Consider the following 14604-nt stretch of genomic DNA (forward strand, 5'->3'; position numbering starts at 1 on the left):
ATCAGTCCTACAGAAGCACTTAATGCTGACAGGAAGTCATTTATTAAGGTGGAATAACACAGAGAGACACACAACCACTGACAGTTAACCTGACCCCACTAACTGCATGTGTTTGGACTGTGGGAGGAAGGTGGAGTACCGGAGAGGATGCACACAAACACGGGAGGGAGAACATGAAACTCAGCGCTGAAACAAAGATTTGACCTGAGGACCAGGCGCATAATTTCCAGGGGGGTTACGGGGGTCATGACCCCCCATTAATCAGCTCCAGCCAATATAATTTCATCATTCCAGTTAATAAATTTATGAATTATCTTGCTTAAATAGCTTGTTGATTTTCTTTAATCATTTCGAATATTGCCAGAAAAATAGTTTCATGTTTAATCATCTAGTAATGTAACCCCCCCTCCTCCGCCGCATACTTGGTATTACCCAACCGGCTTTCTCTACCAAACCTTCACTGTTTGCTGTATGTTTGTTAGCGCACTCACTGGTGCCAGAGACTGCCAGTGACTTCAGTCTGAGGGTTTGAAGTTTCCATGTCTGTGTGATGTGTGGTGTGAAGGCTGCTGGTTAAACTGGGACTCACTGTTTAAAGCACTGAGTGCTCATAGAGAGATGCTCCATGAGTCCCAGTACAGACTACAAACATGGTGGAAACTTAGCTTTGATATCCACACACTCTGCACGTCTGTGAGACAAGGCAAGTTTATTTATATAGCACAATTCAAAAACAAGGTGATTCATAGTGCTTTACAAAGACATTAAAAACAAAAACAAATAAAAAGCATGATTTAAAATTGATTAAAACAAACAAACAAACAAAAGAGTATATAAAATCAAAAATTAGAACAGTAGATAAAATCAGAACAGATAAAATCAGAACAGTAGATAAAATCAGTAGTTAAAATGTAAGTTTTGAAATTTAAGCTTAAAAGTGTGGATTTGGTGAGGAGGGAGTGATGATGACATCAGAGCTGCAGCAAAGCAGTCAGCAGCACAGAGACCAGTGAATACAGAGTCTGTTCATCTTTGCATGGATACAATATGCAGCACAATATTGAATAACAGAGACACGCTGTGTGAGCTTCCACAGATACACTGACGTCAGTATCCAGAGTCCTCCTGCTGTGTGCAGTTATACTTCATACATAATCTGTACTTATTTAAATCATACATGCTGTCAGTAAATGAGTGATTCCTATTTATTCTACTTCTTGTTGACTAGTTTGATGACAGTGAAACATCCAATCACAGCTGATTGTGTGATGGATGTAAACTGTCACTGTTACATTCAGTGTGTGTGACATAATGTTAGTGCAGCCTGATAACAGCCTGGTTATGATACTATTAGAAATACATGAACGTGTCCATAGTTCAGTGTGTGTTTAACATGGGAGCTTCAGCGCGGCCCTGCTGATGTGTTAATTAAAGACATGTAGGAAAACTGATGAGACTCTAAAATAACTCTTTATATTTATAATGTAACTCTGCATAAAAAAGAACAACAAAGGATCCCAGACAGGTTTATGTCAACAAAGACAATTCTGATGTTTCTTTGTTTCTAACACTCTGACATTATTAGTAAATAGACTGCAGTGGGCAGGATTTATAAAGAGGATATATATATAGATATAGATATAGATATATATATATATTAGGGGTGCAACGATACACAAAATTCACGGTTCGGTTCGATACTTTGGTGTCACGGTTCGATATTTTTCGATACAAAAAAATTTTCATGTCTTTTTCATTTGTCATTTTTTAAAATTATAAATATATATTTTAACTCAAAAGTACAGTTTTTAAATTCAATGTTGCTGAAGCAACAAAATAATAAAAAAGAGATAAATCTATCTGATCAAGAAATCACTCATCTTTGGAAAAGAGAGTTTATTACAGAGAAATGGCTCTTTCCAAAATAAAAGCTATACTATCCGCTTCTTCTGGGCTATATTCTCAGCAGCATATTAAACATATCAGGTCCCCATAATGAGAATCATGTGCTAACGGCTGTCTAAATGACTCGGGTAAAGTTTGTAGCATGCTGCTTGTTGTTTTTGTCTGCTTCCACTTGTCTTTGCACGAGGATGATGTCGGCGTAAATGTGCAGTCATATTCGTTGTGTTCCCACTAGTGCTGTCAGCGTTAATCTCGTTGAAATGACCTTAACGCCACAACACGGCAAATCTCCGTTAACGAGTTACCGCGGATCGCCCTGTACGTGGGACTGGATGGTGTCAACACATTAATGAGCTAACTGCGCTAACACACTAGTTCCCACCCATGTAATTGAGCATTGCGTGGCACATCCGACATACTGTTTTACTTTTGTCTATGACGCGCTTACCATCAGGGTCATACTTCACATGAACACCAACATAGTTCCAAACGCCAGATCTGAATGAGGGTGGGGGAGGTTCAATTTCGGGTAGCGTTGAGGCAATTGCCATGTGGCAACGAGCTTAGCTTCTGTCTCGCTAGCTTGCCCCCACCCCCACACACAAGAGCACACTACGCTCAGTGGATCTGCGCTCGACAGTGCAGCCTAGGCGGAGTAGTCGAACGCAGATTCACTGAGCTCTCAACACGGACAGCATCGTCAGAAGTAAAGTTGATAAAATAAATTAAAAATTTTGTATTGTTCGATAATATATATGCGTACCGAACCGAAAGCACTGTATCGAACGGTTCAATACAGATACGAATATTGTTGCACCCCTAAAAAATATATATATATAAATTACTTTGACACCTGAATTGAAAATATCATATTGTATTCATACAGAATCAGTATGATGTCATTGTCTGTCTGTTCACTGATTACTGAACCTAGGAGCTAGTTTGATCTATTTAGATCAAAAGTATCCAAACTCGAAATCTGATGTTTCTTCACCCCGTGCGTGTGATATGTGATTTCCTACATGCTGGCAGAGCGGAAGTTTATGCTCACAGATGGTGACGGTGTGGAGAGACGGTGGTGTTTCCTCAGAAGAACAAGCAGAGTCACAAAGGGCATGAGTCTGTCTCACCCCCTTGACTTGCTGACTGATGCTCATCTGCACTGCACAGAGTTAATCAACTGACCGAGGTTTGTCCAGTGTGAGTTATGAACTGTATATTTTACATCTTCTATGCTTACAGATATGTTTTTCTTGACAGAGGCTCTGCAGAGGTTAGACAAAGCAGAGAAAATTACAATTCTGATCTTTTATCAGAGGCTGCAGATAAACCATACACAGCTAAAATATAAATAGTTGTGAGTTTTAGAATTGAATGTTCTTTATACAGGCACAAGTATTTGCTTTACATTTTACTGTGATTTACTGGGATAATTGTTGCCTGATGTTCAGCAGTAATGAAGAAATGGAATCAAAGGGAGATGTTTTTGCTGATTTTGTAATGATGTACTAAATCTTCAATATTATTTATTTGCTTGGTTATATTAGGAGTGTTTCTGAGTGAGGGAGAGAGGAGTCATCATCCAAGTAAAGTAACGTGGATCAGTGGGTAAACTTGTCTCCGCTTTCAAAGGAGATACTCTTAGAGAGAGACGATCCAAGTCATCCTTAAATGATAGTGCTTTCAAATACACAAACATTTTTAAAGGACAAAAATGAACATCCAACTTTGACTGTAACACAAAATAAATCTTTGTGTTTTCGAACTCTCAGATGTGCAGGATATCACTCTTGGACTGTCTAACCAGCCAGAGCAGCATTGAATGACCACCACACATGAGCATGTTCCTGCAACATTCAGCATAAATGTATGTGCCCCAACTGGTCAGCAAAGTTAAGCCCTCAGGCGCTTGATTTTTAGGAAACTGCATAGGCATTTTACAGGTCCAAGGTGTGTTTCTTATGTCTTTTAAAATATACTGATAGCCATCCTCTGACATAAAAGAGTATCGTTGTACTGCGTGTCTAATTTTAGAAATATCATCCCGTATTTCATATGCTAACATAGTGCGTACCTATATCATGCTTTGAAAATGTGATACATGTTATGTGATCATCAATGAACATGATTTTAAAAACTTATTCTTATGGTTTAAAAGTATGTCAGACTATCATAAAACACTTATTTGTATGTTATAATGCTTTTAATATGTCGTGTGTAATTTATATAGACACCTTGTTAATTGTATGAATGTGTAATTATGTATCTTTGATAAATACAATATTTAATCTCGTATTTGTGTACTTTGTGGCTATTGAATAAAATTTGTGACATATTGCACCGATAAACACAGATGGCTAAAAGAAATGTTTGATGGTAAAAGGGAAACAAGTGTGCTGATAAACTTTGAGGTTCAAAGTCACCAACGCTTAAATAAGAAAATGCCAAGAGGAAACAAGCAGCCCTAAGTCTGTATGTAAAACATGGGAACTCCATAGCAGTGATCCTTGTTCGTACATAATTGAGTTATTTCCAGGGGCAAGCATGTAGATGTTAGATTCTGTTTTAAATCAGGTTGTGATCTTAATGATGTAGCTGCAGCAATCTCAAATACTAATTATTCTAGGATTTTTATTGTCAAACTATGTGATTTTCCAAATGTGTGTGAGTAAAATGACCATTCTCTGATTATGCAAATGTTGTGACCAAGAATCGTTCAGGATTAACAACACAAACTGTTTCGATAGCAGAAACAGGCTGTCTTATATAACGTTACCATTAGTTTTACAAACACATTCTTCTTCATGTCTGTTTACGTGGTTTTTATGAAACTGATTTTCAATTGTACAACTAGTGTCAAACTTTTCTTTGCTCTCCAGTATAAATGCAAGTATTTTGCAGGCTTTATTGAAACTGTCACAATTTAACACTCAATGCCATAAACAGAGTTGTTCCATGTTTCTATAAACACTGCTTCATATGTCAACAGCTCTGAAAATCCCTTTTTTAAAGTAATGTAGAACACGATCTCTCTCACTCTCTGTGTCTCTAAAAAACCTAAGAAACTGGCAATTACCTCTAAACAATGGGATTTAGTTTATGGCTCTTTATCAGCCGCAACACCATGCAAAATATGGATGTTAGACTCTTTTACTGGACCGTGTTGCTAGCCCCAACCCCCAACTTCCAGACTCCAGATGTCTGACCTCTAACCCTTGCTGCCAAAGGTGCAGCTAAATAAGTAAATGGCAAGTTAAATTTTTGTCTTCTTCTTTTTTTCTGCTGATCCGAAAATTGATCCGATCCGTGACGAAAAAAACGTGATCCGATCCGAACCGTGAGACATTTGATCCATTGCACCACTACTATTTACACTCAACTCAGCACAGGGACACTGAAGAATCAAGCCAGAGAAACCCAAATCCAGCATGAAGAGTTTCAGTGAATGTGGTGTTGAAGGTGTGGAGGTGGATCAGAGTGTCAGAGGAGACTCTGTAGAAGGACAGAGTGCCAGCAAGACAGTCCACATACACTGCTACTCTGTTAGAGACAGAGGAGGAGGAGGAGATTGATGTTGATTTGTTATTGTGCCAGATATGACGAGGGCCATCATGAGAGCACCTCAGACTCCAGGACTGATCATTCCATCCAAACACACAGTCAGTACTGTCTCCTCTTCTTTTGATTCCACTGTAACTCACAGCTATATAAACTTCTCCTCTCCACTCGACCTCCCAGTAACAGCGACCAGTCAGACCATTTCTACACAGCAGCTGAGAACGCACATCGAATCTGTCTGGATGATCAGGATATGACTGAACCTCCTTCACACATGTCACATTGCGGTTGTTGTCAGACAGTTTGAGTTCTCTGTGTACTGTGTTTGTGTCGATTGTGAGTTGACAGGAATCTGGTGGAGAGAACAAACACAATCCAGCTGCAGTTATTGATCCATCATCTGTTCATTGATTGACACTTTGATGATGACTCCTGACATCAGAGATGTGAATGATGAAGATGGTTGAATGTGTGCTGCTTTGTTTTCATGAATCACATTAAAAACACACTTACACTTCCTCAGACCTGGTCTCAGCCATCGGACTCCAGCAGGCTCCACCCTAAAAGGAGGAGGGGGGTCAGACCAACACAGTCTCTTTCAGCATGCACAAATGGACATTACATAACATTTTCACAAATACACTTCAATCCATACATGGATCAAACTGCTGATGATTTGGACTGATCCTGGATCTGTCAGTACACCACTGTATTGAATGAAATATGACTGATTCAAACTGTGACCTTCATTATCTTTACATTCCTCTTCTGTTTAGCTGGAAAGGACACGTCCCTGCCGTTGTTTTTGTAAGGGCACATGCATGTAACTTGCTGAGAGCTGTCATCTAGTGCCTCAAGTGGCCTGTCTAGGGAAGGCAGGAAAAAATATCTAGGCAAAGTCGGAGAGAATCCACGGGCCAGGGTGACTGTCTACAGTGGGGCAAAAAAGTATTTAGTCAGCCACTGATTGTGCAAGTTCCCCCACTTAAAATGATGACAGAGGTCAGTAATTTGCACCAGAGGTACACTTCAACTGTGAGAGACAGAATGTGAAAAAAAAATCCATGAATCCACATGGTAGGATTTGTAAAGAATTTATTCGTAAATCAGGGTGGAAAATAAGTATTTGGTCACCTCAAACAAGGAAAATCTCTGGCTCTCACAGACCTGTAACGTCTTCTGTAAGAAGCTTTTCTGTCCCCCACTCGTTACCTGTATGAATGGCACCTGTTTGAACTCATCATCTGTATAAAAGACACCTGTCCACAGCCTCAAACAGTCAGACTCCAAACTCCACCATGGCCAAGACCAAAGAGCTTTCGAAGGACACCAGGAAAAGTATTGTAGACCTGCACCAGACTGGGAAGAGTGAATCTACAATAGGCAAGCAGCTTGGTGTGAAAAAATCAACTGTGGAAGCAATCATCAGAAAATGGAAGACATACAAGACCACTGATAATCTCCCTCGATCTGGGGCTCCACGCAAGATCTCATCCCGTGGGGTCAAAATGATCATGAGAATGGTGGGCAAAGATCCCAGAACCACACGGGGGGACCTGGTGAATGACCTGCAGAGAGCTGGGACCAAAGTAACAAAGGTCACCATCAGAAACACGACAACACCTAGCTACTGGTACAGATATGTTGATGACACCTGGGTCAAAATCAAAATCCAAGAACTAGAATCCTTCACTGCTCACGTAAATACAGTGGATAGAAACGCAAAGTTCACAAGGGAAGACACAAAAGATAACAGTTCTGGACTGTGCTGTGCAGATTGAGGAGAATGGAAACCTCAACATTGAAGTTTACCGGAAGTCCACACACACCAACCAGTACCTCCTCTTTGACTCCCACTACCCTCTGGAATACAAACTTGGATCAGGACCCTACAACACCGGGCAGAAAACATTCCCTCTAAGCCAGAAGGGAATAAGAAAGAACACACAGACAAAGAAAACTCTTAAAATATGTGGTTATTCTATTTGGGCTTTCATCAAATCAGCAAAGATGCACAGAAAAAAAGCTCAGACACCAACTAGGGAGAATCAGAAAGACAAAAGCAACAACACTGTCATCCCCTATGTAGTAGGTTTATCAGAGAAACTCAGGAGAGTTGTCACGGCTGGGGCAGCAGTCGTGTGGTGTGTGGGAAAAAGGACTCAAATGCAGGCACTTGAGATGCGAGGGAGATTTATTATAAATCTAAACAGTTCTTAGAATAAGGAGAAACTAAACTATAGAACGACAAACCTGAACATGAAGAGAGGACAACAGGGAGAGCACACAGAGGATTCACAGGGAGGTTCACAAACAGTTTCCAGGAGACGAACACAGATGGACAAGTCACGAGCACACCAATTCACACAACATAAATACACACAGAGGGACACTGGGAAATCACACACAGGTGGGAGACACAGCTGGACCTGATTAACCTGACGAGACAGAGGAAACACCAACACCAACAGAGGAAGCACCAACCCAGAATCCCAGAACCAGAAAATCCCAAAACACAAATCATCCCATAACTAGAACATGAGTCCACAAATAATAATAATAATAATAATAATAATAATAATAATAATAATAATAATAATAATAAATACACCAAACCCAAAATGACTGAGTCCATGGACTCAGAAACAAGACAAGAGTATTCTCCAACCATAACATCCCAGTGTACTTCAGACTGAGCCACACTCTCAGACAAAAACTGGTTCATCCCAAAGAAAAAACTCCTAAACACAAACTTAACAACGCAGTGTATGCTGTACAGTGTAACGAGGAATGCTCAGACCTCTACATTGGAGAGCCCAAACATCACTTCATAAATGAATGGCACAACATAGAAGAGCCACCTCAACAGAACAAGACTCAGTTGTACATCTACATCTAAAAGACAATGGACACTTTTTTGATGATGACAGTGTTGTCATTTTGGACAGCGAAGACAGAAAGTGGTTTGAAAGAGAAGTGAAAGAAGGCATTTATGCCCACTGTAATGACCATCTTTGAACAGAGGCGGTGGTTTATGACACCAGCTGTCTGCCATCTATAATCCAATCAATTTTCAGTGGGAGAAACGTTTCGTCACTCATCCAAGTGACTTCTTCAGTCTCAGCTGACTGCAGGTTTCTCCAATCTTATAAACAATACATTTGCATAATGACTAAAACTAGCACCACTGAAGGAACAATGGGCTGAGAGGTCAGTTCCTTCATCATAATTATGCAAATTCTCATGACCATTGATCAACAACCACTGATCAAAGCCCACTGATCAGTGACCATAGTTACAATTCACAAAGAGTTGGGGAATGGCTGCAATCACAGCATTGTAAGATGGCGTATGATGCACCCTTAGGCCCCTCCTCGATTTAGAGATGGTCTTTCTGTTTTCAAATAAATGGCCTCCTTGACTCCCCTTTCTGTCCTGGGTGTGTGGTGCTATTTTCAGTCATAATTTAAATGTACTGTTTATAAGATACCTCCAGGAAACCTGGAGACAGCTGAGACTGAAGAAGTCACTTGGATGAGTGACGAAACGTTTCTCCCACTGAAAACGCTATGTCCAGATGAACAGAATCAACTTTTGGAGATTTACTTACCTGGATGATTGAGCATGGATTAAGACATCCCTTCTCAGATGCCTTAATTCCCACTCACATCTGCCCATGCACATGGGCCATTTGACCTCTATAAGTCACATGATGGAGTGGGACAAGATCTCACAATAGGTTCACACTTAACCATGGCTGATTGTGACCAACACCCCTTTTCACACCTTGGCTTGTGTGATTAGGCAGAGGATCAGTAAAGGGTCCAAAACCCTCTTAGGAACACTCCCAATAGGGCTTAAATATCTTGGACTCATCACCAATTGCTCTTAGAACTGAAGAAACTTCTGGGATGGGAGGTGAAATGTCTTCAGGATGTTTAAAGAAGTCAAGACGCTTTTCTTTCCAAACTCCTTAGAATAAAGTTTTGTAGATTTTCTGTTCCAAATAAATGAAAAATCTTCAAGTGTGGGACTATTGATGCCTCATCTGCATGAAACAGACAGGATTTAACAGAAATATTCTCCTCTATCAGACATTTTCTCCATACCTGAGAGTGTCCAGTCTCCAGCGTCGATCCTTCAATCCAGCCGACAGCACCTTCATTGCTGAGTCTCCTGGATCATTGTAACTCAGGTCCAGCTCTCTCAGATGGGAGGGGTTGGAGCTCAGAGCTAAGGCCAGAGAAATACAGCCTTCCTCTGTGATCAGACAGCCTGATAGACTGCAGACACAAAAAAACCCGCAACAATTCATCTGTAAAAACTGCAGAGAAGGATTGTTTTATTTGAATGTTCCTATTTATATTTTATTCTGGCACAGGTGGCGTGGAGCACCCACAATTGTACATGTACAATGGCAATAAAAGGGCTATTCTATTTCATTTCATCCCATGTTTGACTTCTCTTTTAGGATGGTATTCCCATCAAATAAAAGGTTTGAACAAAAAATTCCTACATTTCTAAGTAGACCTGTGCATCTCTCATCAGTTATTTTTTTAAGTTGTTATGAAAATAAATATAAACAAAATAGTAATTCAGTCTTATTTACCTTTAGGTGTATCATTAAATGTCAGTTTAGAATTCTATAATGTTTTTAATTGTACAGTAATATTACCCATGTTATGAATATAGATTAAAGAAAAAAAAACCTGAGAGATTCAAGGTTACAGTTTGACTTCTTCCATCCAGAAGACAGAAGCTTTACTCCTGAGTCTTGGAGGTCATTGTTACTTAGGTCCAGTTTTCCCAGACTAGAGAACTCGTAGTTCAGAACTGAGCACAGTATTCCACAGCTTCTCTCTGAGAGGTTACAGCCAGACAGTCTGAAAATCAATAATATTTGTGATCAAATCAAATTTTATTTTCAACCTACAGCAAGAAAAGCAAATATGTCCATCATAAATAAGAATGCAACTAAAAATTCAAGTTTGAAAAAAAAAATAGTATTAACAATTATAATTTGAATTTGCTGAATATGTAACAGCAGAGTTACAGCTCTGTATTTAAACTAGTGACTAGTGACTGTATCTAAACTACTACATTATTGTATTGACAATAAGGTTCTTGAATCTTGACAACCTAGTATCTTCAGTGATAATAAATGAATATTCACTGACAGAAGCATTTCTGAAGCATTACCCACACGCTCACATCCAACGGGCACAATTCTGCACTGCACTATGATCAGTTTAAATGGATCCTGGGTCTTTAAATTTTGAGGGGATATAACTTCAGCTTCTATTGGCCATTTTGCATGATTGACACCTCGTTTTATTCATTTGAACCAATAGAACCATGTTTACACATCAGTTCCACCAGCCAGAACTTGCTAGGGGAAAACTCCATTGACCCTAAATTTACTACACATGGCGCAATCCAGTAACGTGTCTGTAGCTGGGCTGAAAATGGTGATTGTTGACATTAGTGGATCTGATGCATTGTGTTAGCGCTACCATTATCAGTAGCTACAGGGGCTATTGGTGGAGAACAATGGAGGAAAACAGTCCTGTAAACATATTTCTGTCTTAGTGCATATGGACCGCTATGCGTATTTTTGGTCTTCTTTTGGAGCTTGATTCAGTGAATTTTGGTCAGAGTGTGACAAAGCTTGCAGTTTGGAATCTCTGAGATGTCTGCTAGCCAACCAGCTATAGCATTTGTGGCTACATGAAGTTGAATGCTTGTGTTTCCGTTGTTTGTGTTTAGCGAACTTTTGGAAAATTATGTACCTGTTCCTTTACTTTCGCTTCTTTCCAATGTGTTTAGTAATTGCAGAAATTGTCTATATGAGCTTTTAGTTGAGAGTATGACATTTCTCTGGATAACGAACATATCCATGTTTGCATATAAGACTTCACATAAGGGAGTTCACCCCCTTGATGAGAGAAGGTTACAGTAAAGGCAAAAGGTCCTCCATCAAGGATTTTTATTATTCTATTTTATTTTTATTCATTTTTGAGGAGTTAAAGAAAAGCTCTCAGTACACTATAGGCTGGGTCTGGATGGTGCTTTAGTAAGGGTTACAGGAACAATATTTTTCAGAAATACTAACACTTCCTACTGTTACAAACCATACACTGCATCAATATTTGAACAAAAAAAATGTGTGAGTAGATGTTTACTTACAGAGCTTTATTGGAGGCTTTGACCACTGGTAACAGCTTCAGAAGAGCCTCCTCTGAAGCAGAGTATTTCTTAAGGTCAAAGACATCCAGATCTTCTCCTGATGACAGTAAGATGAAGACCAGAGCTGACCACTGAGCAGGAGACAGTTTATCTGTGGAGAGACTTCCTGATCTCAGGGACTGTTGTATCTCCTTCACAAGAGAACTATCATTCAGTTCATTCAGACAGTGGAGCAGATTGATGCTTTTCTCTATAGACAGGCCTTCTTCACTGAGTTTCTCTTTGATGTATTGAACTGTTTTGTGATTGGCCCTTGAGTCACTTCCTGTCTGCCTTAGCAGTCCTTGTAGGAGAGTCTGATTGGTCTGCAGTGAAAGACCCAGAAGGAAGCGGAGGAACAAGTCCAAGTGTCCATTTGGACTCTGTAAGGCTTTGTCCACAGCATACTGGTAGAAGTATTTCTCTAGTGATCCAACTTTTGTCTCAGACATCTGGGATGTCATTTCTTGTTCTTTCAGCAGATTGAGTCCAGAGTTAATGAAGGTCAGATGCACATGAAGAGCAGCCAGAAACTCCTGAACACTCAGATGGATGAAGCAGAACACCTTGTCCTGGTACAGTCCTCTCTCCTCTTTAAAGATCTGTGTGAACACTCCTGAGTACACTGAGGCTGCTCTGATATCGATGCCACACTCTGTCAGGTCTGATTCATAGAAGATCAGGTTTCCTTTCTGCAGCTGATCAAAAGCCAGTTTTCCCAGAGACTCAATCATCTTCCTGCTCTCTGGACTCCAGTGTGGATCTGTCTCAGCTCCTCCATCATACTTGACCTTCTTCACTTTGGCCTGAACCACCAGGAAGTGGATGTACATCTCAGTCACAGTCTTGGGCAGCAGTCCACTCTCTCTGGTTTTCAGCATAACCTCCAGAACTGTAGCAGTGATCCAGCAGAAGACTGGGATGTGGCACATGATGTGGAGGCTTCGTGATGTCTTGATGTGGGAGATGATCTTGCTGATCTGGTTCTTATCTCTGAATCTCTTCCTGAAGTACTCCTCCTTCTGTGAGTCAGTGAACCCTCTTATGTCTGTCACCATATCAACACAGTCAGCAGGGATCTGATTGGCTGCTGCAGGCCGTGTGGTTATCCAGAGGCGAGCAGAGGGAAGCAGTTTCCCCCTGATGAGGTTTGTCAGCAGCACATCCACTGAGGTGGACTTTCTAGGGTCAGTTAGGATTGTAGTTTTGTGGAAGTCTAGAGGAAGTCGACACTCATCCAGACCATCAAAGATGAACACAACCTGGAAGTCTTCAAAGCTGCAGATTCCTGCTTCTTTGGTTTCAGTAAAGAAGTGATGAACAAGTTCCACCAAGCTGAACTTTTCCTCTTTCAGCACATTCAGCTCTCTGAAAGTGAATGGAAATATGAACTGGATGTCCTGGTTGGCTTTGTCTTCAGCCCAGTCCAGGGTGTATTTCTGTGTTAAGACTGTTTTCCCAATGCCAGCCACTCCCTTTGTCAGCACTGTTCTGATTGGTTCATCTCTTCCAGGTGAGGCTTTAAAAATGTCTTTTGGTCTGATTATTGCTTCCAGACTGCATGGTTTACTGGATACTGTTTCAATCTGTCTGACCTCATGTTCATCACTGACCTCTGCTGTTAATCCCTCTGTGATGTAGAGCTCGGTGTAGATCTGATTCAGAAGGGTGGGGTTTCCTGCTTTTGCGATCCCCTCAAACACACACTGGAACTTCTTCTTCAGATTAGATTTCAATTCATGATGACACCACTTGACGTTTCTATTGCAAGTTTCTAAAGGACCCAATATACAAAATACATCAATAAAGGATATAAAGTGCATAGATTTTGTCTATTTCTTCAAACAAAATAAAATGTTTCATTCATCCAACTGCATAAATATTTCATGAAATATCTCACTGCTCTGTAGATGGTCAGCCAGCTCCTCCCTCTTCATTCTCCTCAGGAAGTCCACTGTGAGCTTCACAAATGCCTCTCTGCTGCTCCTCAGCTCATCATCCTCCCTTTGACTCTCTAAGCATTCTGGGTAATCTGGACTCAGAACCTTCTGCATATTCTTCAGCTCGTTCTTCACAAAAGTGATGATGTTTTCCTCCAGCAGCTGGAATAGAATACTTTATGAATGACCGCACGACCTGGACAAGTTGAAGGGTGAATAAAAACAGAAGACAGTAAAGAAGAGCTTATGAAAAGCTAGATGTCTGGGAATCAATTTAACTATAATAATTACACACAATCCCCAATGAAATTTAAAGTCCCAGCTTCTAAAACAATTGAGACATATTTCTCTACCAGAGCTACACTGTCTGACATGGTTAAAGGTAAAATCAGGATATTTTGAGAATATTTTCCACATATTTAGCTCTCTGTCTTAAAGCTAAGAGTTATCACTTCAAACGCCTCTGCACAAAGACTGATTCTGCTGTTCACAATATGTATGACATACACATGCACAAGTATAAAGATGTTCTATCTGCTCTGAAATCTGGATATTATGCGACACTAATTATGTCACATTACATAATACACATATATTATGTACACTCACATACACTCACATAAGACACAGACCTTCACAATAAAACAGGAAACAAGAAACAACTACACCAAAACACAGACTGAACACCAGTGATGGGAATAACAGCTTTACAAGTAACGGCTTTACAAGTAACGGCATTACTAACGGCGTTACTTTTTTCAGTAACGAGTAATCTAGCTAATTACCATTCCTATCATTACAACGCCATTACAGTTACTAACAAGAAACTGCGGTTCGTTACTATTTTTCAACACACACACACGGTTGAAGCTGTCTTCAGCTTACTGTGAGGTAGGAGGGCAAAACAATTGCACAAGTGTTTCTGATTGGCTGAGTAAAAGTAAGGTAGTAAACCAGTCAGAGATAGACTTGGGCA

General features: G+C 40.2%; 1 protein-coding gene across 3 annotated transcripts in view; it reads right to left on the reverse strand.

Annotated features, from left to right (window-relative positions):
- Positions 1-694: 694 nt before the first annotated feature.
- The window catches only part of LOC147309149 (protein NLRC3-like), a 43991-nt gene continuing 30081 nt past the window's right edge, over positions 695-14604 (reverse strand). Inside the window, exons 5-10 of one of the 3 annotated variants that reach the window (XM_086270501.1) lie at positions 13589-13790; positions 11650-13462; positions 10173-10346; positions 9573-9746; positions 5977-6023; positions 695-5815 (exon numbers count right to left, since the gene is read on the reverse strand). In XM_086270501.1, coding sequence (XP_086126627.1) covers positions 5286-5815; positions 5977-6023; positions 9573-9746; positions 10173-10346; positions 11650-13462; positions 13589-13790 — 2940 coding nt within the window. In that variant the 3' untranslated portion in view covers positions 695-5285. Of the gene's footprint in view, positions 5816-5976; positions 7042-9572; positions 9747-10172; positions 10347-11649; positions 13463-13588; positions 13825-14604 lie in introns of all 3 variants that reach the window. The other 2 variants (XM_086270502.1, XR_015125936.1) reach the window with 2 other exon arrangements.

Source organism: Aulonocara sp. 'chitande type north' Nkhata Bay, linkage group LG18 (genome assembly GCF_057382095.1).
Source record: "Aulonocara sp. 'chitande type north' Nkhata Bay isolate Kocher_YH1m ecotype deep benthic linkage group LG18, A_spYH_male_GT1.1, whole genome shotgun sequence".
NCBI classification, from domain to species: Eukaryota; Metazoa; Chordata; class Actinopteri; order Cichliformes; family Cichlidae; genus Aulonocara; species Aulonocara sp. 'chitande type north' Nkhata Bay.